General features: G+C 35.8%; 1 protein-coding gene across 1 annotated transcript in view; it reads right to left on the bottom strand.

Moving 5' to 3' along the window:
* Window positions 1–23698, bottom strand: part of LOC138336639 (dedicator of cytokinesis protein 4-like) — a 167326-nt gene that overhangs the window by 36020 nt on the left and 107608 nt on the right. Inside the window, exons 37-43 of the mRNA XM_069286164.1 lie at window positions 22840–22938; window positions 21970–22064; window positions 21354–21432; window positions 20710–20810; window positions 20520–20578; window positions 19904–20052; window positions 18656–18744 (exon numbers count right to left, since the gene is read on the bottom strand). Coding sequence (XP_069142265.1) covers window positions 18656–18744; window positions 19904–20052; window positions 20520–20578; window positions 20710–20810; window positions 21354–21432; window positions 21970–22064; window positions 22840–22938 — 671 coding nt within the window. The remainder of the gene's footprint in view (window positions 1–18655; window positions 18745–19903; window positions 20053–20519; window positions 20579–20709; window positions 20811–21353; window positions 21433–21969; window positions 22065–22839; window positions 22939–23698) is intronic.

The raw sequence follows: 23698 nt of genomic DNA, 5'->3' as shown, positions 1-23698 counted from the left end.
TTTAGTCTATTTCAAGTATCTTTCACATGAATCCTTAATCAATTTTTTTTTTATATTTCATAATGATTTCTAACCAAGTAAAGACTTAGACTTTTTATATTGAAACTTTTTAACTTCAAATTGTTTTTCATTTGTTTTTTTTTTAAATGGTTTGCAAATATTGAACTCTTTTGATTTGAAGGTACAAATAACAGAAAGGTGATATACTCCTTAATGATTTTAATTTCAGTACCAATGTACTAAAACTTGCAGGAAGCACCTTGATGAGCATTAAGCCTATAGATAGTTCCTAAGAAAAGAATAATTCCAGCAATATTTGTCTTGATTTAGGTGTTGAGGCCAGTTCACACCAACTTCCCAGACTGAACCTATCAGACGTTCCGCCTTGATGAAATATCGGCTAATTTTTTCCTGATAATAGACCAGGCTAGCATTAGAGAGGAAGAATGAATCTCTCAATGTCCACATTATCACCAAATACAGCAGCTCCATGTCCTCACCATCAGCTGGCAGTGTGAACAGTCTGGGTATTAATCCTTCAACATCTATATTGTAAAGGCACAGATCTCCCCAAGATAATTACCTTACAACTTCCTCTCTGATGGAAATTTACACATACATATTGTGGTTTTATAGAGTTACTTAGAAAATAGAATCACCATTACTGTAGATCTGACTTTTACTACTGTGGTGACGTTCCTTTGAACCTTAATTTGCTGCTGCTGGGTTCCTTAATTGTTTCTATTGTTCTATAAAAAGCACAACAATGCCATTCCTTTATCGGAATGGATTTGCTATCTCACCAGATTTTGGCTGGCAATACAATTAAATCAGAGTTCCTTAATTTATTGCTACGATTCAAAGACCTTGACCTTTACACTTCTACCCTACCTTTACCCTCGATAAATTAGCCCCCCTCCATCCCAAATACCAATGACCTAGATCTTTCCTTGGCCTTAATACTTAAGAATTCTACAAGTCCATGACCCAAATATAGATGAACGTTCTGTGACTCCAGATTTAAATGACCTTTACCTTTCTGTGACCAGAAGCAAATGACCCCTACCCTTTCGATACCCTAACCTGATATAAATGACATTTACCCTTTGTTGACCCCTGACCAAGATGACCTTTACCCTTCTGGGACCTGATACAGCCAATATTTACCTTTCCCTGACCCAAATTGACAACATTTACCCTTGAAGCCAGATAAAGAATACATTTACCTTCTTTGACCCCAAATTAAACTTTATTAACACTTCTTAAACCAATGTACATATGACCTTCACCTTTCCTGAACCTAGATACAAATGACCTTTATCCTCTTTGACCTCTGACACAGGTCATCCAGAGTTTGTTGATACAGAAAGGCAGCTTCTCTTTAACTAATACAGAAATTACACATTGACAGCTTTGTTCACTGATAATGATACTGATGCTGAAATATCCATCAGTTTGCTGTCAAGGAAGTAATTTAAGTTGGACTCCATCATAGGAAACGTGGCCATTACAGACGGGAGGGCCAGCGGTGTGTTCCTCAACATATCAATAACTGGCTGTCAAATTCACATTATGGTCAATAAACCCATTCAATTTCCACCAAGAAAATCTCCGCTGCCTGCACTAATAACATCTCCATGTTGCCCACCCTGGACCAATCAGGGATCTGGTCACCTAACACCAATATCGTGTTTCTACAGTTTCCTCATCAATCCCTTCTAAACCAAACAAAACAAATACCGTAATGATTTCATCAACAAATTGAGACGGGTCACTTTTTTATTCTACTTCAATAAATCATCTTTCAAGGACACATTTTTTGTTGAAGCAATATTGGACAAAACCAATCAACATTCAAATTTATTTCTTGTATTAACTCATTCAACCCCTGAAGACACATTTGAACTATTCTAAAACTAAAGCTGGAACAGTTCATTATAGAATTTTAGGGGTGAGTAAATTGGTCATAAAAAATCTAGAACATTACATAAAGCACTGGAGAAAATGACATCAATGCAATGTTGAACTTCTATATAAATGTTAGATAATGCAAAAATTTCAACATAAATGACAAAGTTGCAGAGTTAAGAAAGATTTTCAATCTTAATTTAAAATTCCATGAGTAATTTTGAACACACCATGAGTCTATATATTTAAAGCACAATGAAATGTCTTGTGTATGATCTGGAACTTTGCTAGCAGTTTAAGATGCGACTGCTGGAACATATTGCCCCACATACGTTGTATACAGGAAGCATTAAACAAGAACTTTTAAAAAACACATTTTGGCAATTTTACTGTATGTCGTCTTTCCATATACAGGATGTGCTCATTGAACGTCAAAACACAATCTTGAATTTCTTAATCTTCCTGGCAGAAAGTCCGTGTTTAATCTCAGTCCAGATGTTTTAAGTTCTTTTAAGATGTCTTTGTACAGAATTTTCCATCAGTGCTACACGTTCCAAAAACATGTGTGCTCTCTGAAGCTTCCAACATGTTTAAAGCATCTGAACCAAAGACATGCAACTTTCAAAAGAATTAAGTTGTCTTTCTGAACATCTTTTGTTCATATTTTTTTAACTTAATGAATAGTAATTCTAGTAATGAATTCAGTAACATAAAGAACTGGGCATATCTGGGAGTTTTTAATACGAGCATCAGCCTCTATTTATCAATGCAGGACAGGACATGAAATGATGTGACAGGACAGACATGGGTAACATGATTTGTCTCCCTTCCCCCTCCCTTTCCCATTATGTTATGGTAGAGGGCAAAAATATACAAAGAAAAAAGAGGAATTCTTTCATCATAGTCAAATGAAATACTGTTAACCACTAAATTTCACAATTTATATTTCAAAACAAGTTCGCAAAGATTAACACTCACGAATCTAAAATTGGAATGGAAATCAATATCTATATAAATTATGAAGATGCTAATTCGTGGAGATAAAATTACACGAATTTGCAATGATCGCAAAATTCGTAAAAGTAAAAATGGTTTACAGTAACCAAAACCGAAGAATGACAGCTCCTATACAGAATATTAGACACCGTTACTATCTTACGAATCTAGGTATTTAAAAAAGACCAGTTAGACGGCTTAAAAAGATACATTCCAAAATGGCTCCATAATCCAAGACTCAGACCAATTCCACTGTTATTTCAGTTTTTCATTAACATCAGCTAAGTGTATTAAAGCAGCCTGGAGCTCCTAAAACTTTCACCCTAACTAGATCTGTTCCATATGCTGACGATTCCCTCAGTGACAGCTGCCAGAGCTACATCTACTCTAATTAGACGTTAATTATAATGATTTTAATTGACAATTATGTACAACTACCCTCCCACACATTGAAGATATTAATCAAATCTATTTCATGGGATGAGATATCTCTATGTTGTAATGATGTTTACGAGATACAAATAGACTACAGGGAATGTATATTGTCACAGAAAATTACATCAATATGAACGAGAATTAAATTTAGTTTTGTATAGATTGATTTTCTTTGATGTCCTATAAATATGCATCCAAAATAGATGCACATGCCCAGCTTTTGGAATAAAAGAAAGTCAGGAGTATCGAGAGAAAAGCCATTGACCTGCGGCCAGTTTATTGCAACTGCCCACGTCTGTCTAAAATTCAACATGGAGTGAAGCAGCTCATGGTCGGCTGACAGATATCTTCATAACCCGTTCATCAAGGAATGAAGAAAACTTTAATTTAAAGAATTTTTTTTTATGACAGACTGGATTGTTTATGTAGTGTTCAGCATTCTGTTCGGGGTCCATGGTTTTGTCTATCGATGATACATTGTAGTGTCCTTACCTATTGCACAATATAAAAATTTGTTTTCAATGCTAACAACATCTCCAGACCACATACATCAGACTTGTCTTATTTTTAACACTACCCACTCTCTAAATGTGTTTTAAACTCACATGGTTGATATGTCTACAACTGTCAAAATATCCATCATTCAAAACTGTACGTATAGTAACTTCACCCAAAGGAACAGGTCACCTCAGGACAACCATGTTGAATTAAAGCCATTTTAAAAGTTCTGGTTGATGTTTACTGTCGAATATTTACAATACTTGACTTGCGATATTCAGCAAAGCACACAGGAAAACCATGTAATTACGTAGAATTAAAACCAGAGTTCCCATAGAAAAACTACTAAGTTATGACTACTTTCTGACAAACTCTCCATATAGTTCTCAAATTTATGAATCAGAAAAAGAAGGCTAAATAGTAGAATGATAATTAAATTTTAACCACCATGCAGCTTTCCTATGAACCCCCAAAGTCAAAATTGTTTGAGGGGCATGGACCGCTGATACACCATATTTATATATATATTTTTTTAATAAAATCAATTTATAACATAACTTTGAATGTCTTTTATGTCCTATTTACAGCTTGTGTTATGAAGGATTTGCTAGATTTCAATCAAATACAAAAAAAAAAAAAAAAAAAACCTGAGAAAAACACAACCTAACTTCAGTATTAGCCAACAAATATCTTTGGTCAGCATTGAATATCCCTGTGCATGCCTCACACAACATCTTGTAATTTCCCTCTAAATCTATAGGAAGGATAACACATCAATTTTATGACATCATTAACTTTATGAAATGAGCTTTCCTGTAATCTCCAATATGATAATTAATTACTGTTCAAAGGAAACTTGATAATCCATCATCATAAAGTATGAAGATGGACTTTCATCTGTAACAGTATAGTTCTGATCATGACAGCATCATGTATGTGGAAATGGTAAAGTACTGGTAGTGAAATATCAATATCAGTAAGTGTGAAACATAAATACAGATTAATTTTTACAACAAAATTAAGCTGCAACATCATGCTTAGTCTATGTATCTTAATTTGTTAAATTCCTTAAATATGAAATATGGTTGGTAATAAGTTTGATACCCAAGGAAGCAGTTTTATCAGAGAAAAATGAAGAATCATAATTCATATGGATAGCAATCTCTTTAATCATATCAGGGGTAATTTTAATTAAAACTTTGTCTGTTATAAAGGTAGTTAATAGTGCAGGTCCATCACTGTATTTGACAAGAGACAGAGATAATGGAATGATCTATTACAAAGACTGGGAGGGGACACAGGATGAGGAATTTAAATCATGGGAATTTATTTCCTGCTACCAATACCCCTATACGTTTCCTGCTGTCAGATCCTCCCATTTGTTACTCCATTTACTTCTACTTCCAATACATCCCTATTTATTGCTCATCTGTTACTTTCAGCTATAATTTAACCCCATCCCCTTGTCCGTAATTGGTCCCTCCCACTCAGTCCTGCAATAACCTCTCCTTCCCTATCATTCTGTAGTTGGTCCATCCCATTCAATCCTGCAATAACCTCTCCTCCCCTATCATTCTGTAGTTGGTTCCTCTCATTCAGTCCTGCAATAACTTCTCCTTCCCTATCATTCTGTAGTTGGTTCACCCCATTCAGTCAAACTTCCATCATGTTTCCCTCCACCAGACCCATCAGCCCTCCCACACCAACACGCATGCAGTTTTCTGACAGCTCATAAAGTCATCACATTAAATTTATAATTACATTAACACTTCTGTGTGAGGAATTGATGGGTGCCAGCTTAATGATGATTGGAGCACTGTGGAAACAATCAACACTAATCAGACAACTGTCAATGTCTCTATTACTGAACTCATTATCATATTTATGCAAACATTTGGCTTGATGGACTCTTGGGGTACAGAAACAAATAAGTCTGTGACAGTAAATACAAACTAATAAACAGCATTGCCATGACAACTATGGATAAAGGTTAAGGGCAAAGGAATATGAAAGTGGAGAGACACAAGGATTATCCATATTTGGTCAAAAGGGACCACACCGACAAGGAAAATGGTCATGCTTAAGGACCATGATCACAGCCATACAAAGAACAGTAACTATTCATTCTGATTGATCAAGTCTACACATACTAGTCAAACAAGAAATTCAAGGTCAAGGACACACTGACAATTTTAAATGATAGGTCAAGGCCACACATCCCAGGAAGAGGAAAGTACAGGTCAAGGGCACAATACTAATAATTTACAAGAGGCCCAGAGGACCTGTATCGCTCACCTGGTTTTTTTGTTAGTAATTATCACAAGACTCTGACAATAAGAAAAATAAGCAAAATTGACTCCCAAAGTTGAATTTTAAATCACAACGATACAATGATGCTATTGATACCATACAAATATGCTATCCAATACATAGGTTCAGAGACAAAGTAATTTATATGAAAATAGTAGCCTAATTGACCTTTTTGACCTCGCATCTATTGCAGCTTAAGGCCCCGGGGGTCAGCCCTATCATTTGTACAATTTCAAATCCCAACCCTATAAGGATGCTACCATTGCATTATAAGTGCTCTTCCATTCTTAGTTGCAGAGAAGAAGTCGTTTATATGGAAATAGCTAAATTGACCCCTTTTGACCCCACCCTTCAGGCCCCCAGGGGTTCAGCCCCATCTATTTGCAAAATTTTGAATCCAAACCCTATAAGGATGTAACCATTGCATTATGAGCGCAATCCCATGTTAAGTTGCAGAGAAAAAAAAAGTCATTTATATGGAAATTGACCACTTTTGACCCCGCCCCTCAGGCCCCCGGGGGTCAGCCCTATCATTTGCTCAATTTGGAATCCCCAGCCTACAAGGATGCTACCATTGCATTATGGTGCTATACCATGCTTAGTTGCAGAGAAGAAGTCATTTATATGGAAATAGCCAAATTGACCCCTTTTGACCCCGCCCCTCAGGCCCCCGGGGGGGTCAGCCCCATCATTTGCACAATTTTGAATCCCAACCCTATAAGGATGCTATAATTGCATTATGAGTGCTATCTCATGCTTAGTTTCAGAGAAGAAGTCGTTTATATGGAAATAGCCAAATTGACCCCATTTGACCCCGCCCCTCAGGCCCCCAGGGGGTCAGCCCCATCATTTGTACAATTTTGAATCCCCACCCTATAAGGATGCTACCATTGCATTATGGGTGCTATCCCCTGCTTGGTTTCAGAGAAGAAGACGTTTATATGGAAATAGCCAAATTGACCCCTTTTGGCCCCGCCCCTCAGGCCCCCAGGGGGTCAGCCCCATCATTTATACAATTTTCAGTTAGTAGCCCATAAGGATGCTACCAGTCAAATTTTGTTGAAATCCGACCAGCGATTATGGAGAAGAAGTGGATTGTTGACGGACGCCGGACGCCGGACGCCGGACGCTGCGGTATCCCATAAGTTCACCTCGGTCCTTTGGACCAGGTGAGCTAACAAGTCAATGTTACAAATACTCATAGCACAGAGGTCAAGGACATATTTTTAATGCAGAATTCATAGCTTAATATCCTACAGACTACTTAAACAGAGAATGAGCAATGGAAGAATGACCAAGGTCATACAAACCAGTGTCACTGGTGAAGCAAGGTCACAATGATCACGATGATCTTAGATATCAGACTAAAAGGTCAAGGTCACAAAATCCAATTACATGGTAAAACACACGAGTTATGTTCACAGAGCGGTGACCATGACAACAATGAAATCACTACCTTATGGTGATAAGGTTCAGTAACTAACGACATCAGAGTTTGTATAGCAGTATCTAATGAGCACTGAATTAACTTTCTTTCTTTATTCACCTATCATTTCACAAACCGGAGCAATCGATTCAGTCCGCAGGGAATATAAAAAGATTAAAAGTATCATCAATTTCCTGAAAAACACAGGAAACCAATATTCACCCCCACATACGAAGGATACATGATCTAGTCCTGATATGATGAAGGCAAAAATTAATGATATTTTTATCGTCTGTTGTTGACGTTGATTTGATGCTGTAGGTAAAAATAGAAGTGCATGTTCGATGAGGCATAAAATCCTGTTTGGTCCTTGTACGTCATTACTTTACTTTGTGAAGCATGTAAATTAGATGCACCAAAACCTTTCAAACCTCGATCCCCAGACAGGCGGAAGTAGTGGAGAACCAAGATGTCTTCTAGCAATTTATTTTTGTATTCAACTGTATAAACTTTAAGCGTATATTTCTAAAATTAGTTTGTTACAAATCTGCCTATTTCAAATTTAACCTGTGGTTTTAGAGATCCCAAGTCTCTGGCTTTATAAAGACCCTAAAGATATTGTTCTAGAAAATTTCATTTCTGCTTTTATGGTTTTAAGACTGTTAACCTTTTTATTGTTGCTCTCGCATGTAAATCTTTTAATTTGTTCTTGGTATAAAGACTCTTCTTGATTAACTTTTATCCAAAATCCACATCTTTATACCATAATTTCTTAAGAAGCATGTATCTCAGATTTTTGAGACCTTGATGAATTTTCAGAATATTCATATGATGACCCAAAGTTGCAAATTAAGGGGAGATAAGTAACAGGAGATTAGTAAGGGGAGATAAGAAAGGGGAGATAAGTCAGTGAAGAATCAAGCCAAATGGAAGTCCACAGGAATATATGGCTCAACTTACCATTCAAAAAACACCAATAGCAACAAACTGTCTATCTAAAGAAATGGACATTCTACAAATTGTCAAAGCACAAAATTGAATTATTCAATGAAGAGTTCTCAGTCAACATGGTCCCTGTTAACAGCTGTCTATGGACAATCTGGTCAAGCTGTTCCAACAATCTGGTCAATCAGTGCCCTAGTTCCGGTCAGACAATTGGTGTCTTCGCCCAATTACATTCCCACCATATCATTATCGTGGTGTGCTATTAAATTTAAATATCTAATTATGTACCTTTTAAATCCCCCTCATCCATCTGATAACATTTTCTATACATTCAATTTAAATACTTAATCTCTCATAAAAAGCTCCTGACTACCAAGAGAGACCGCCCATAAGGATGTTTGCATACGAGATGATCCCTATAAAATCATTACCATTTAAAAACCACTCCAACACAGATATTCTATTTCAGCATCTCTAGACGACATTGTTCGCTGATCGTCAGGTGGCAGTTGATTTTTAGTGTATAATTAGGACCATTTGGGTTTAGGTGATAACTTCCTCTCTACATGACCTGCCAGGAAAGGAATCTGATTTAATCCACTATTAGGGCACAGACTAGGGAGAGAGGGATTAGGTTTTTTTTCTAGATAAGGGACAACATACCCTATTAGGGGATACAGGTATCCCTTTTATGTTGGTGATTAGTTTGGTAGTATAACAGTTGTTTTCAATGAACACAATAACTACATTGTAAATACATGTATACAGAAACTTTACAATACCTGTGATACAAATCTGTAGAACTGGTTATTTTGCAGAAAATGCTATAGTGGCAAAAATTTGATTTATGAAAAACTGAGAAATGGCTAAATTATATACAGTATATAAAAGCAATGAAAACTTCAATTTTCTCATTTTGTAGACCAAATTACAAAATGATTTGCAAAAATAACCAGTTTTAACGTATGTAAAAGTTCTACAAGACATTTTTTCACTCTTTGAATTGTTTTATAGACGAATGGTATAATATCAACTTCTATTTCCTTAGAAAGGTGACCCAAGATTACCTCCCTTAGCAACCTGACCGGAGAGACTTGACCTTGGTAGTTTGACCTGATTGAGGTCAAGGTCATGAAATTATAGACTTTTCTGGTCCTTGTGACTTGTCAGAAAATGATGATACAGTAAATAAAATCAAGTTTTCATGGTCACTGGGGTGACAAAATTCCACTTAAGATCATTATTCAGAAATAATTCTAAAGGTGGAATGTTCAAAATTATGTTAGAACACTTCAGAAATGTAGCTCTGTCTACAAATGAAATTGTAAACATGGGTCAGAAAAGTTTTAATTAAAAAAGATGTTTTATCTTACATTCACTACTACACTGAACTGTTAGTGAAAGAAACTTACATAATGTACCGTATGTCTAACAATTTGACAAAGTAAAATATCATTTTTCATTTTCTTTAGTCAATATTCCTCCACCGAACCTTCACCGACCTAGCACCCTGAGGACATTGGATACATCCGCCACCCCCTTCATTTACTTTGGTCAATAGATATGACAGGGAGTACAGTTGATATCTTTTACCCCAGCTTATGAGTGCATATATACTTTTATATAATCGCATGTCTGACACAGGTGCTAATACTACAGATCTTATCAGGAATGGTCTCATCGACACATTACGAAAATATGTTTCTTTTATTTCATTGTGGTGCTGATAAAATTATCTTGTGATGGTACTATCATGCAGTAAATGGGGTCCATCATGCAAGAAATGGGAGAGGTTCCATTATTTCACTACAAACATAAGATACCGGATAAGAAGCTAACATTTGTATCAAGTTCCGATTACACTGAGGTTACTAAACAAACAAAAGCAAAGACATCTCGGGAGATAAAAGAGTGGGGGATTTGAGAAAAGTGGAGCTAAATATCGTGACTATCGTGTCCCCTGGTTAATGTAAGTGATATATCTGGATGATTTGTAAATAAGTCCGGGTTGAGACATTAAACATACATAAACACTCTTACAGTCGTATTACTGTTTTATTGTAGTGCGCTCTCAGATTGCCTTTAATCCATTGATCTTCAGGAGCGGTGCATCGGACCAGGGATGTGGCAGCCCAGAGAGGACATCAAATTAACATCATAGTCCTGTAATGTGGGCTCAGATAGGACATATAGTCTAAATCAAGGTACAGGGACCCAGAGAGGACGTCAAATTGACATCACAGTCCTGTAAAGTGGGCTCAGATAGGATATATAGTCTAAATCAAGGTACAGAAGCCCAGAGAGGACATCAAATCGACATCACAGTCCTGTAAAGTGGGCTCAGATAGGACATATAGTCTAAATCAAGGTATAGGGACCCAGAGAGAACATCAAGTCGACATCACAGTCCTGTAAAGAGGGCTCAGATAGGACAGTCTAAATCAAGGTACAGAAGCCCAGAGAGGACTTCACAGTCCTGTAAAGAGGGCTCAGATAGGACAGTCTAAATCAAGGTACAGAAGCCCAGAGAGGACGTCAAATTGACATCACAGTCCAGTAAAGGGCTCTGATAGGACAGTCTAAATCAAGGTACAGAAGCCCAGAGAGGACGTCAAATTGACATCACAGTCCTGTAAAGTGGGCTCAGATAGGACATAGAGACTACATAGGATCTACATAGCACGTCATAGTCCTTCAAAAATGTGGAGATCCACAGAGGACCACAGTCTTGCTTAAAGAGTGCAGATCTAAATCAGGGTCCTATTCAGAGGACTATGAGAGTCCATTGACTTTACATCACTTTCCTTGAATTTGGTGACTCAGAGGACAAGTAATGTACATCACAGTCTTGTAAAGAGGACCCAGAGAGGGCATTATCGATGATTCTAAATAAAAATCCAATAGACTGATGTGTGAAAACCTTGAAAAAACAAATCATTTTGACAATTTGAAAATGGATAAACCTTAAAGAATATTTCTCTCTTTAAAAAAAAAAAGAGGACGACATCAAGAATAAGTCAGAAAATGAAAGAATGAAAAGGAAAGAAGGAGATCAGATGGGGATGGGGATGTTAAGAAAAAGGGGCCCAGGGGAGGGGGGGAGGGAGGATGTTTTAAAGAAAAATATTACTGGTGATAAGGATGAATTGGAGTCGACTGTCTATCTGATAATGATGTGTGATACATTCTCATACAGGTGTTGGTCAATACTGTGGTCAAACAGTACTGTTTGTTTATCTGATAACTGGGGTATGGCCAGAGTACACATTGTAATCCATACCACAACTGTCCACTAATAAAGGAACTTCGTCCTTCACCTAGGTGTCCAGGGTTGGAATCTCTAATCAAAGATGGAGGGTTTCTCTTGGTTCTTTCATTCACCCTGACCCAAAAGTATAATAGGTATGGAGTGAGTTTTCTGCAATTGTTGAAAGACGAAAGACAAGTTGTGACTTAGGACTGCATGACCAGCAGACCCTAAATTATCGAAAAAAAAATTCTCAGCAGAATTCTAATCAAAGATTATCTCCCCCTATTTTGAAACCAAGGGTCCTTAGAATCTGAGTTGTCACAGAGAGAAAAAAAAATTATCAAGCCTAATTTTACTGATGTGTTTTAATATTCAAGAGACTGGTGGCTATGCTGTCTAGCCGTGACCTAGAGGTATAGAGGACTATTGGTAGTGTGTTGGACATCCAACCCTCTCAGCTACTGAATCATATAAACTAAAGGACTCTAACTTGTGACCTAGAGGTAAAGGGCACACGATAAGTGGTAGAATGTAAGACACCCTTCCCTCTAAGCCACTTAACTAGACAAACTAACACAGAAACTTGTAGCTGGGGTGAATGAATTTATCCTAAAACTTAATGCCAAACTCGCTTGGAACCAACAGCGAGATGTACGTATTTCAATACAAGAATTTCTGTAACACATATACTGCATATTTACCAGAAATTGAATTCCGAACATGTGCAGTAACTGTACAAGTTCTATACCAAGTTATGTGTTTCTGGATATTTGACATTCCTTGCAGTTTCTGTTAACAAATTGCCCCCATATGTCAAGAAAAAAAATCACATGCCTTCATAGTGATTTGATTTTCAATGTTGAATAAGGAAACAGCAAATGAAGAAGTTTTACCAATAAATACATAATGTATAATGCCGAATAAAAATGTTAGGGAAATACTTGTGAAATTTCAGCACAGAAAAACAATGTCTAATAGTAGTGCTATTAAGCCAACAGATGGGTTTTCTTAAATGGCCTATCTATTCTATACTTTGATATCCAATATAAATAGATATTACAGCCAATTCTGACTAAAACCCAATTAATATCAGTTCAAAGAAATTAATTATTGTTACATTCCCTATAGATCCATTTTAGGGGAGTGGGAAGGTTTCAGACAAGTATCTCTATCTGTGGAGGAAGGGTTGGGGGTGGTGGGTTCCTGGAGGGGCGGCAAGGATGGTGGAGAGGGAGAATTACAGATATTTATCACCTGAGATACTGTACTTAACAGCTTTCAAGTTTTCTTCATTTGTTATATTTTTGTTTATTGTGGTTTTAGTCCTATCGACAACCAAGGTCATTTAAGGAGTGCCAGGTAGGATGGTGGAGGAAAGCTACCCGGAGAAAAACCCACCGACCAGGGTCAGACCTGGCAACTGCCCCACATAGGATTCAAACTTGCAACCCAGAGGTGGAGGGCTTGTGGTAATATGTCGGGACATCTTAACCACTCGGCCACAGTGGCTCCTTCATTTGTTATATAGAAACCTACTCCCATTTGTCCAATTAAACCTTGATACACCACACTACAGTAAAACATTATCATATTGGCATTATTTTTGCAAAAGAATCTTGTTAATTTGTCATCATTTGTAAGTAGGAATCTCATGGTACTATTGTTAAACCATGACCCTAGTATAATTTGCATAATTGAAACAATTGTTGCAGACATGATGTAGCTTAAGTAAGGTTATATAAAGTCAAAAGTAAGCAGCATGCTTTATTCATTTTCATGCTGCATTTATAATGCATTTAAGCTGTGACCATGACAACAAATTGTAATGGTTATTATACTATAACAACATTTTGTAATTGCCAGAAAAACCTTAAATGGTCATAATCTGTAATCATATCCCTATTACAGTAAAGTATCATACTATACTGCCAAAGTGTATACATGTATTATTAGACTGGAATAATCAAACCTTGAAAAACACTGATGGCAATCGAAAACCTATCTTTGGTAATGCTTCATCAGTGATGTGTCAAATAAGAAATGATATGAAAAGATAAACAGATCTATAATCAAATTGGCAATCACTGAACTGGCAAATAGAATGAGAGGAAATTGATCAGTTTTTTCAGCAGTAAACACAATAGGTAGTGGGATGATACTTTTTATCTGACGATGATTCTATTTACCTTGATGTCTGAGACTTCATGCGTTTGATCCTCTTACTCTGTGTTTTCCCACACACTGGACAGTACCCGACGTGGTCATCCTTTCCGTTGACCATCATTCCAAAGTTTGTAAATTAACTCACAGAAAAAAATTAAGATTCTCTCACAGTTAATAAAACTTCATTATCAATTGTCGACCAAGTCCACACAATGTTCTTCCATCAAGGTGTAAATCCATTTAAAACATGCAAGAATGGAGATCTTTTTTTTAATTTAAAAAGATCTTTCATACAGCTGTAAAGTATGTAGTGAATGTGCAATAATAGTGTGGCGTAACCTTGCCACCGATATCGTCACACCAAACCACAATAATGTGTACTCTAATGATCCCACCTCACACACCACGCGCTATCCATGACGCTTTATGAAAAGCATTTTTCCACACAAAAAGTCCACTGGTTTGAAAAGCGAATCCAATCTCTGATAATCTTTCTCCAATTCTATTATCTCCAGGTAAATAGAAAAAAAAAGCCGTTGAACGTCCTTGCCTTTTTAAAAATAGTGTCAACAACTACGATAGGTATTGGTACAAGGGCTGTTGGATTAAGAATTTCTGTATAAAATGGGTGTCGCTTGTCACCAGGGACACGATTACAGCCCTTTAACACTGTGTACACAAACACCACCCGACAAGTCAACCATGAGGGGCCAATCCAGGTCCTGATAATGCTTCCGTAAATAGATACTGTTTCTATAGCCTCCGGGAATGTTCGTAAATGTCGACAACTTCTATATATATTCAGAACAACTTTTTAACACCAATTTGTTGAACTGTCCATTAGGATCAGCGTTACCAGGGTTTTAAAACAGAAATCCTTTCAGTTTGATTTTAACATCAAACATCAGTAAAATCCATTTTTTTATATCATTTCTGACTAATGCATCAATGTAGATATATCTAAATCAATATTTCATAAATAGAAAGTTTGTACACATGTTTCATCACTAATCCATCTTCAAAATTTTCCTCCTGGAAATCTAGGTTTTTAAAATAGGTTTAAAATCACCTGTTGTCCTCTGTAGTTCTTCTCCTTCTCACTCAATCTCTTTGCTTATAATGACACTCTCAAATACCCATGGGTAGTTAATACTTCTCACCAAACTGTATAAAAATCATCCATATTAATAAAGAAATCCAAAGACAGACAGATTACTAGACCTTAATCAATTACCACCCTGGGGCTACCGTACACATATTTCAACAATAATGATTACATGTTTTGCCAGAAGCCGTAATTTTTTTTCGAATTTTTAAACTCTTTTAAAGGAAATCAAGCAGACGTGCAAGGTAATTGTGAGTAGTTGTTAAGGTGTTAGTCTGGCTGAGGACAACCTTTATCAGATCTCGGTTAGAGCCAGGTGAAAATTGAGACCTCAGGCCAAAACAGTTATAATCTTTTGTTACTCAAATCTATTATTCCTCAACACCAGTTTTATTGAAAACAATGACAATCAATTTCCCTCTGTGTATATCAGGTCAATCTTGAAAAGTGAGATACTACCAAATATTTAAAACATTACTCTAAAACTGAAGAGAATGATAATTAAATTCTATGGGTTAAATTGGTTTTCAAAATTATTGAGAGACATAGGAAAAGCTTTTAAAAAATAATTTCATTTACCCCCTGATTAAGTTACAAAACATAATTTTTGTTGTTTTTGTAAAACTTCACATTGCAAATATTGAAGTTTGAATCACAATTGAATTTTAATCTACGTAAACAATATTTCAATTTACATTGCTTTAATCAATATGAACAAGACCTGGCAAAAATTCAAATAATTGCAGAACTTAATGAACTTTTACCAATAATAAATAAAGAAGATCATATAGGCATACATTTCCAGTTAATTTCAATTGTACAACAACATTTTATTACAGGAAGCTATTTCAAATAATTCCAGGATACTTAAAAAGAGATAAACTTTAAAGCTTCCAACTCCATTATTTTCCGATCTCAGATTTAAAAGAAATCGGTTGAATTTTTACAGTCTCTCATTAATTTGAGATAAAAGTCGTCTAAGGTTGATTCCTCTGATTATTTGTGTCTCCTGTCCGTCTGCTCGTGTTGACCAGGGGATAGGAGTGTTTGTCGAAGTCTTTAGGGGGATCAGACAGGGAGCTCCAATGTTGTCATTATCTTCCCTCCCAATCACACCACACACCTAACATCATTTAAACAATCGGACCACGTCTATTGGCCCATCCCATTATTGTCCTTTTTCTTTATTGCAGTGTCTTTATTTGGTCAAACACAGTAGGTGTTTACGATTTGTGGGGATCGATTAAGTGATGTTAAACACATTTCAGTTAACATCCCTATAGACACATTTGGACTCTCTCATTCAAAGGCTGGAACAGTTCATTATTATGTTTAAGGGGTAAACGAGTATACCACTCACATCCACATCCAGGTTATATCCCTTCTGTCCTAATTATCTCCCCTTACGACACCTGATCTTGCTCCTTGGGAGTCCTGGCATGTAAGGACCTCAGATTCAACAATAAGGTACTTGAGAGACTTAGCTCCATTGAGCATACAGACTTAGGCCTGTAGTACAGTTAATAAATGTCCAAAGGTGAAAAGTTTTTAAACACCTTCGTTCTTATAGTCACTGATTGCTCCAATTGACCAAACAGAAGCAGATGATATGACCTACAGCTAGAACACCTAAAACTGCTTAATTTGGCTGACAGAGATTTTAATTTGGATGAAATTTTTATTTCCCGGAGTTGTCTCCCTTTAATATCTCATCCAGGTCATTAATTTTTTGTAAGTATACATCAATATTTCAATATCTATTATGAGATTTGTTTGTTTGGTCGGTAATAGTAATGATACTGGTAACAGGTTGTTTTGAGATACCATTACATTTCTCCATCAATCAAATACACCAATTACCAACATTCTTCAGCGTCCACAATGCCAAGATCTTAAAATAGATACCTTTCAACAAAGTAACTCTCATTTCAAAGTCCGCCAATGATACAGTTCCTTTTGAAATTCAAAATTAGGCTTCTTTCTATACTACTGACAAGCCACATTACAAAGCACAGCAGTGCAATCCAGCGACTGTAAAGGCATTTATTGGCAAACACATCAACCGCCTATACCAACTGGCCAATTATCATTAGCAATCATGCCGAAATGCAGTTTTTAATTTTCTGTCATGATCAATAAATACAGACCTGGATTTTTTTCAAAATTTAAAGAATCAATGTAAAATCTTTTTGAATTTTGAGTTTTCTTAATTACTTTGGAAATCTCAAATATTTTTTCCTTTTTTTTTCTTTCTCTCTCTCTCTCTCTCTCATTTTTTTTTTTTTCGCAACATTAGGATCAAGATGTTTCACTATATCAACAACAGCAGGTAAATTGTCAGTGAAGAGTTCTAACTTGCATACATTAATTAAAGAAATGAACACCAATCAACAAAGAATCATCTAAAGAACAACCCTTCAGTCAAAACATGGACCTACATTATAGGAATTCAGACAACTCTTTATGTATGAAATCTTGAATGAAGGGAAGCAACTCCTCCACACTCTAATACTTTCAAAATACAATACAGACATAACAGACTTTTATTGACAGACATACTGTAATGAAATTCTGTAAAATACAGGAATATTTCAAAGCATCAAGTTGGGAATACATTGCTAAAAATAGATTTTCATGTCCATCTTTTTTTTCTGGCTTCATTTAAGATAAAGTTAGATACGAGGGATGTTCTAAAATTAATGTTACTTGCGCAATATCTCGTGGAAATCGTGCTAAATGGGCTTAAAACTACCTCGTGGCGATAGCGTGATATCTGAAGCGTGATATAGGTAAATATCTCGCTCACAATTACACTGACCTTGGTGCTGTGTACATTGTTTTGTAGCGCACTCGTTACACTCTATACAAAAATATGGTTGGCAAGAGAGTTGAAATAGGTAATCTAGTCCCAGGATCATGAAACAGTCTTAGATTTAAGTTTTTGCTTGGCCAATGAAAAATGATGAAACTTTTTGTAACGTCCTCTATGATTGGGTAACCCTAAACTTACGACTGTTTTAGACTTAAGATTGATTCATTATCTTGGGACCTGATATCAGCAATAATTCAGATAAAATCATCCACATGTATTAATATCAGCACAACAAATAACTTGTTCTATCTGGAGGTCAGGCAGCTACAGTATATTTTACACTGTTCCACCGAGCAAGTCGTAAACTTGGGACACCACACATAATTTGGTAATTTAGTAAAAAAAAAAATTATAAGTACAACTTTCTTCTCTATATGTCTATATTGTCGTACTTGACAGTAAAAACATATATTTCCCATGCATAAAATATTATGTCATATAATGAGCAAAATTACCACAGCCCCTGTATTATGGCCTGCATATGCGGTCTTTGGAATTAGTCATATGGTATTTTTTGAGACATCTTCAAAATATTGTCTAATTGTTTTAAATATACCAACCAATAAATCATGTTTTAAAATCTTCTGTCAAAAGATTTCTTGGAAGTTTTAGTTCAAATTTACTACATTTCAATCTTACGATTGTATGTAACATGACATTTTTACATTTTTTTTATCTGAATCATTAGAATTTTTTTTGTTCAGATACAGAATATATTGTACCTTTAATACTAGAAAATAGACTTACTTTGTTCTGAAGAGCTCTCTATACTGGTTGTCTCCCTTGCCACATGTTGTGATGAACATATCTAGCTTTTCTATCATCTCATTTTCCACCTGAAGTAATGAAGATCAAGGATTTATAAGTGAGAAGAATTCGTGACTGTCTCTTTACACTACTAAACACCACGCGAGACGCCTATGAACCGGGAATAAAAACCGTTTTTCTCAACAAATACTTGTCTTATCGAGTCAAACGACACACCAATGTAAAGTTTATTAAATATCACAACGTTTATTACTTGCTTTAAGGACGGAAGATTTAGAAGATATGTCTTAAATTTTCGTTAAAAAAATACGACAGCTCATGAAGTGAAGGCCCCGCTTCAGAAAGTAAGACGGTAACCCTCGGACCCGTAAGCTACATCAAAGGCTGCGCCGGCGGATATCAAAAGAAAATCAGCCGTTGCCCAACGTCACGGTCAGTGCACTACACAAAAACTCCTGCCTTGTACAACCCCAAAACCCAGTGTGACTTATCCTTCTCATATACGTCCTTGAGAAGATAAATAATATGAATTTAACAATCTGTGTCTTGGCTGATGCAGAAATTCGTTTTCTGCTCTTATCATTCAGATGATAACAGAGATTGATTAGAGTTATAAGATTTTGGTCATTCGAAAAAAACTAATACCAGAAAATAATATAAGATTATAATTTGGCTGATTAGTTTAGTTTGATAAGCTCAAAATCATATTAACACCCAGGGTCATTTAGAGACATGCCAAGTTCAGATGGTGGAAGAAAGTTGGAGTACCCAGAGAAAAACCACCAACCAGTGGTCAGTACATGGCAACTGCCCAACATGTAATTCAAACTCGTGACAAAGAGATGGAGGACTTGTGGTAGTACGTTGGGACATGTTACTTTCTGAGAATATGTTTACAATGAGATAACCATGAAAGTTGGTTTTAAATAGCTGATCACCTAATATTGGATGGTTAAATGTCAATGATCTACAGTAAATCCCAGTAAATATCCAAAATAAAATTCAAACTTGATTCGTGAATAGAGGTATCAGAATTGCATCTCCATGAAACCATAATCTTCTTAATAGGACCTACCATTGATATAATAAATGTTCTCTTAAATACTTTCATCCCCTGAAGACACATTTAGACTCTCCTAAATCAAAGGCTAGAATAATCCATTATGAAGTTTTGGGGTTGGATGAGTGAAAGGGTGAAGAATATTTAGGAACATCTTTACTACTCACCAGGAGAAAGTTGCCTGTGATTCTTTGCTCACATTTCATCATATCATAAAAAATCGGCAGCGTGGCTAACCTCAGCTCGTGTTCTGGTACCAAGGTAACCTCGAGGAATGGACCAATCAGAGATGGGATGAAGTGACGTTGATTGTTACCTGAATCAGATATGCAAATAAAGTTGACCATAATCAAATTAATTGGCTACAAATTGTAAAAGTATGCAACATGTTTCTAAGATCTATTAACTAAAAGACCACGGAGGTGTTACCCTTCCCCTTCCAGAACTCCTGGTTCTAAAGTGATAGTTTCAATCCTTTAGTATTTGATGCAGACTAGGCCGCAATGCATTGCTTATATATTGGTTTTAACCCCATTTCATCATCCGTCAATATTTGTATCATGTTATTTTTTATCGCCTACCATAGTGAGTATTCCAAAACAGTAGAATACCCTATTTATGATTCAATATCATTAAGTCGCGATAATGGTATTTTTTAAACGTATGGATATCGAAAGAATATCAGTGCAAACTGTAAATATTCAGATATCTCTTCTGATTCACTGACCACACCATCCCCACAATACCATGTTACAGTTGAGGTAAATCTAAAGGATAACTTACCTAGTTTTTCCCACAGTGTTTGTATTTGATAACCCATGGGTACCCGCATATCCTGATATCTGTTGATGAACAACAAAATATAAATGTTAAGAGTTGAAAACAATCATAAGTACTTTTTATGTAAAAAAAAATCTTCTTGAAATACAACCTAAACTTAGAACTTAATTGCTAAACTGTTGGACTGTCTTACCTTTCTTTTGTTTTCTTCCTCTTAGCCTCCGAGTATTTTTCCAGCTGAAGACTGGGCTGGGTGATGAAGGCTACGGAGAGGTTAAAATAGTGCTGCCAGAGCTAGAACAAGAGGAGATAATAACTGATAAGGGGAGATAATTGATTGTTAAAGATTGTTACAAACAAGAATTACATACACAAACATTCTATCCATTTTAGTAAAAAGAATCTACCCAGAAATCAGGTAAAATATCTGCTGATAGCCAAATTACAAGTCATCCAGGTTAAACTAGAGAAGATATTTTCCCCATAGCTTCCATATAGACATACGTTTCACTTTTAATGTCAAAATTGTAAATCTATATATACCAGTCAGGTATTTTTTGGGGGCGGGGCCGGTAATGGGCCCCATTCCCAATGGAAATTATTTCAAATTTTAGCCAAATTCCCAAAATATACAGCTTACTCCTGGAAATTCTCTTCCCAATTGACCAATTTTCTTCCCAAAATGAGGTAAAAAGGCCCCTTCCCAATTAAGTGAGAAAAAACCCTGCCAGTATATCAATTCAATACAATATATCTGAACACCAACCGTTAGCATTTCTAGTTTTAACTGAAAATCAGCTCTTTAATTATGACTCAGTATGAAATACAGATACTTACAGGTTGGTCAAAGTCTTCGGAATGTAAAAAGTGTTTGGTGAGAGCTTGTGAGAAGTATTCCACAGCAGTAAAAATTACACTGAAAGACAAAATGGATTCATCACTATTCCACAATTCTATACAAATAACATACAACTACTGTTTGCAAAGAAAAATCCATGGTCATGTAAATAACTTGATCCTTATACTGTAAATGATATGTATATCAGGTATATCGACATAAATTCAGAGACTTTGACCTATAATATTTACTTTTTATTTACTTTCCTTTTGATCTTGACCTATAATATTTACTTGTTACTTACTTTTTAGTGACCTTCCTTATGACTTTGACCTACAATATTTATGAGTGACCTTTCCTTTGGCCTTGAACTATAATACTTACTTGTAACTGATCTTCCTCATGACCTTGACCTATAATACTTATGAATGATGTTCCTTTTGACCTTGACCTGTAATAAATTTCACTGACCTTCCTGACGACCTTAACCTATTATCCTTGTTTATTACCTTCCCGATGATCTTTACCTATAATATTTGTTTCTGACCTTTCTGACGACCTTGACCTATCATATTTGTGTCTGACCTCCTGATAACCTCGACCTATAATACTTACTTGTTAGTTACCAGTCTCATGACGGTCCATTGTGATGGGAAAACTTCAGGTTTGATAAGTTCTTGGAATGTCAGAAAAACTCTAAGCAAGAAATCCTGAAACAGAATTTACTTGAAAAGTAATGTTGAGTCACAAAAAATAGCAGAATGTTTTTACCAATGAGTTTATTCGAAACAAATTTAGTTACAAAACGGCCTTAAGTCAAATTTTCAAACATAAGAAATTAAGTCAGTGCTTTTTGTTTTGAGAAATTGGGGCCAGAAATAGGGACTAATGTATATTTTTTCCACAACCTACAGTGGAACTTGGGTGATACGAACTCGGATAATTCGAAAACCCGGCTTGATACTAAGTTCTTTGCCGGTCCCGGCCGAATTCCCTTTTTATCTTTGTTTAAAGAACTCAGATAATTCGAATTCGGAAAACTCAAAGAACTCGCATAATACGAAGCAAATTTTGGATCCGAATGACAAATATCATTCATAAAATGTTCTTATAACTCGAAATGAGATTTTTTGGACAACAAGATTGCCAAAAATGCCGATTTCTTTTTCATAAATCTGCCGTAGAAAGTCATTTCAAAATATATGTCTTGGTTTTATTGTTATGATTTTGTAACTACCATCGGCGATTTTGACATCTCTTTTGTTCACATCGTTTTACGACATGGAACTAGCCTATATATACCAAGTAAAGAAATCGTCAGTAGACATGAGAGCTCGCTTAATTCGAACACTCGGATAACTCGAAGTTTTATCTCGGTCCCTTAGAGTTCGTATTAACCGAGTTTCACTGTACCATACAGTACAAATGACATCAGTTTGTTAATTATTTTTGTTCAGAGAGATTTCCAAAGGCATATCTACATACCTTTAGTGGTGGCTGTTCTGGGAACATTTTCATCACAGCCTCGTAGTGGTCCTCATCCATTAGACGCAGCATATCTACCAGGCAGGATATCAGCTCCCCCTACAAAAGGGAGATAACTTGATTACTAATAATCTATCTTCTTATACAAGGGGGATAACTCAGTATTAAATAAGATGACTGAGTTCTCCCCTATAAGTAAATAAATATATTAATATATGCAAGGCAGATAACTCAATCAATCAGGCAGATAACTCAATCAATCAGCCAATACTCAGCTGCCCCTATAAAGGGGAGATAACCAAAAGGGCCACAACAAAAACAATTGTCATATACTCAATGTAGATGGGACATAACTTAATAATATGACCACCATAACCATTACATTTGCCATTGTTTCTACCATTGCTGGGCACTGATGAAAATAAATTTTATTGTATCTATAAATGCTTATCAATTGCACATGCATCCATAAAACATTCATCATATAGTTGAGATATATATATATAATTAGAATTATGTTTGATATTTTTCTCAATCCGAAGTAGAAATTATGTTATATCTGCCTGTTGACTTAAATTTCAATAATAACATAAGTACATTCATATGGCTGAAATGTAATTCGTTTAATCCATGATTATATTGATTCAGAAGTTTCTGAAAATGCAAATTTAACAATATTTAATGATAGAGTCTGATTACTGTACATTATATACCAGTAGTGATAATGCAGATTACACATAAAGGTACATTCCTAGGGATCCCTTCACCATGCATAATATCTTTACAAATAGGCCTCAAACAGTTGAGTTTGTTGTATACATGTGTATATATACATGCATTTCTGTTTTTGTGAAAATTC

This window comes from Argopecten irradians, chromosome 12 (assembly GCF_041381155.1).
Source record: "Argopecten irradians isolate NY chromosome 12, Ai_NY, whole genome shotgun sequence".
In the NCBI taxonomy this organism is placed as follows: domain Eukaryota; kingdom Metazoa; phylum Mollusca; class Bivalvia; order Pectinida; family Pectinidae; genus Argopecten; species Argopecten irradians.
The sequence above is the reverse complement of the archived record's forward strand: the minus strand, read 5'-3'. Positions and strand labels throughout refer to the sequence as shown.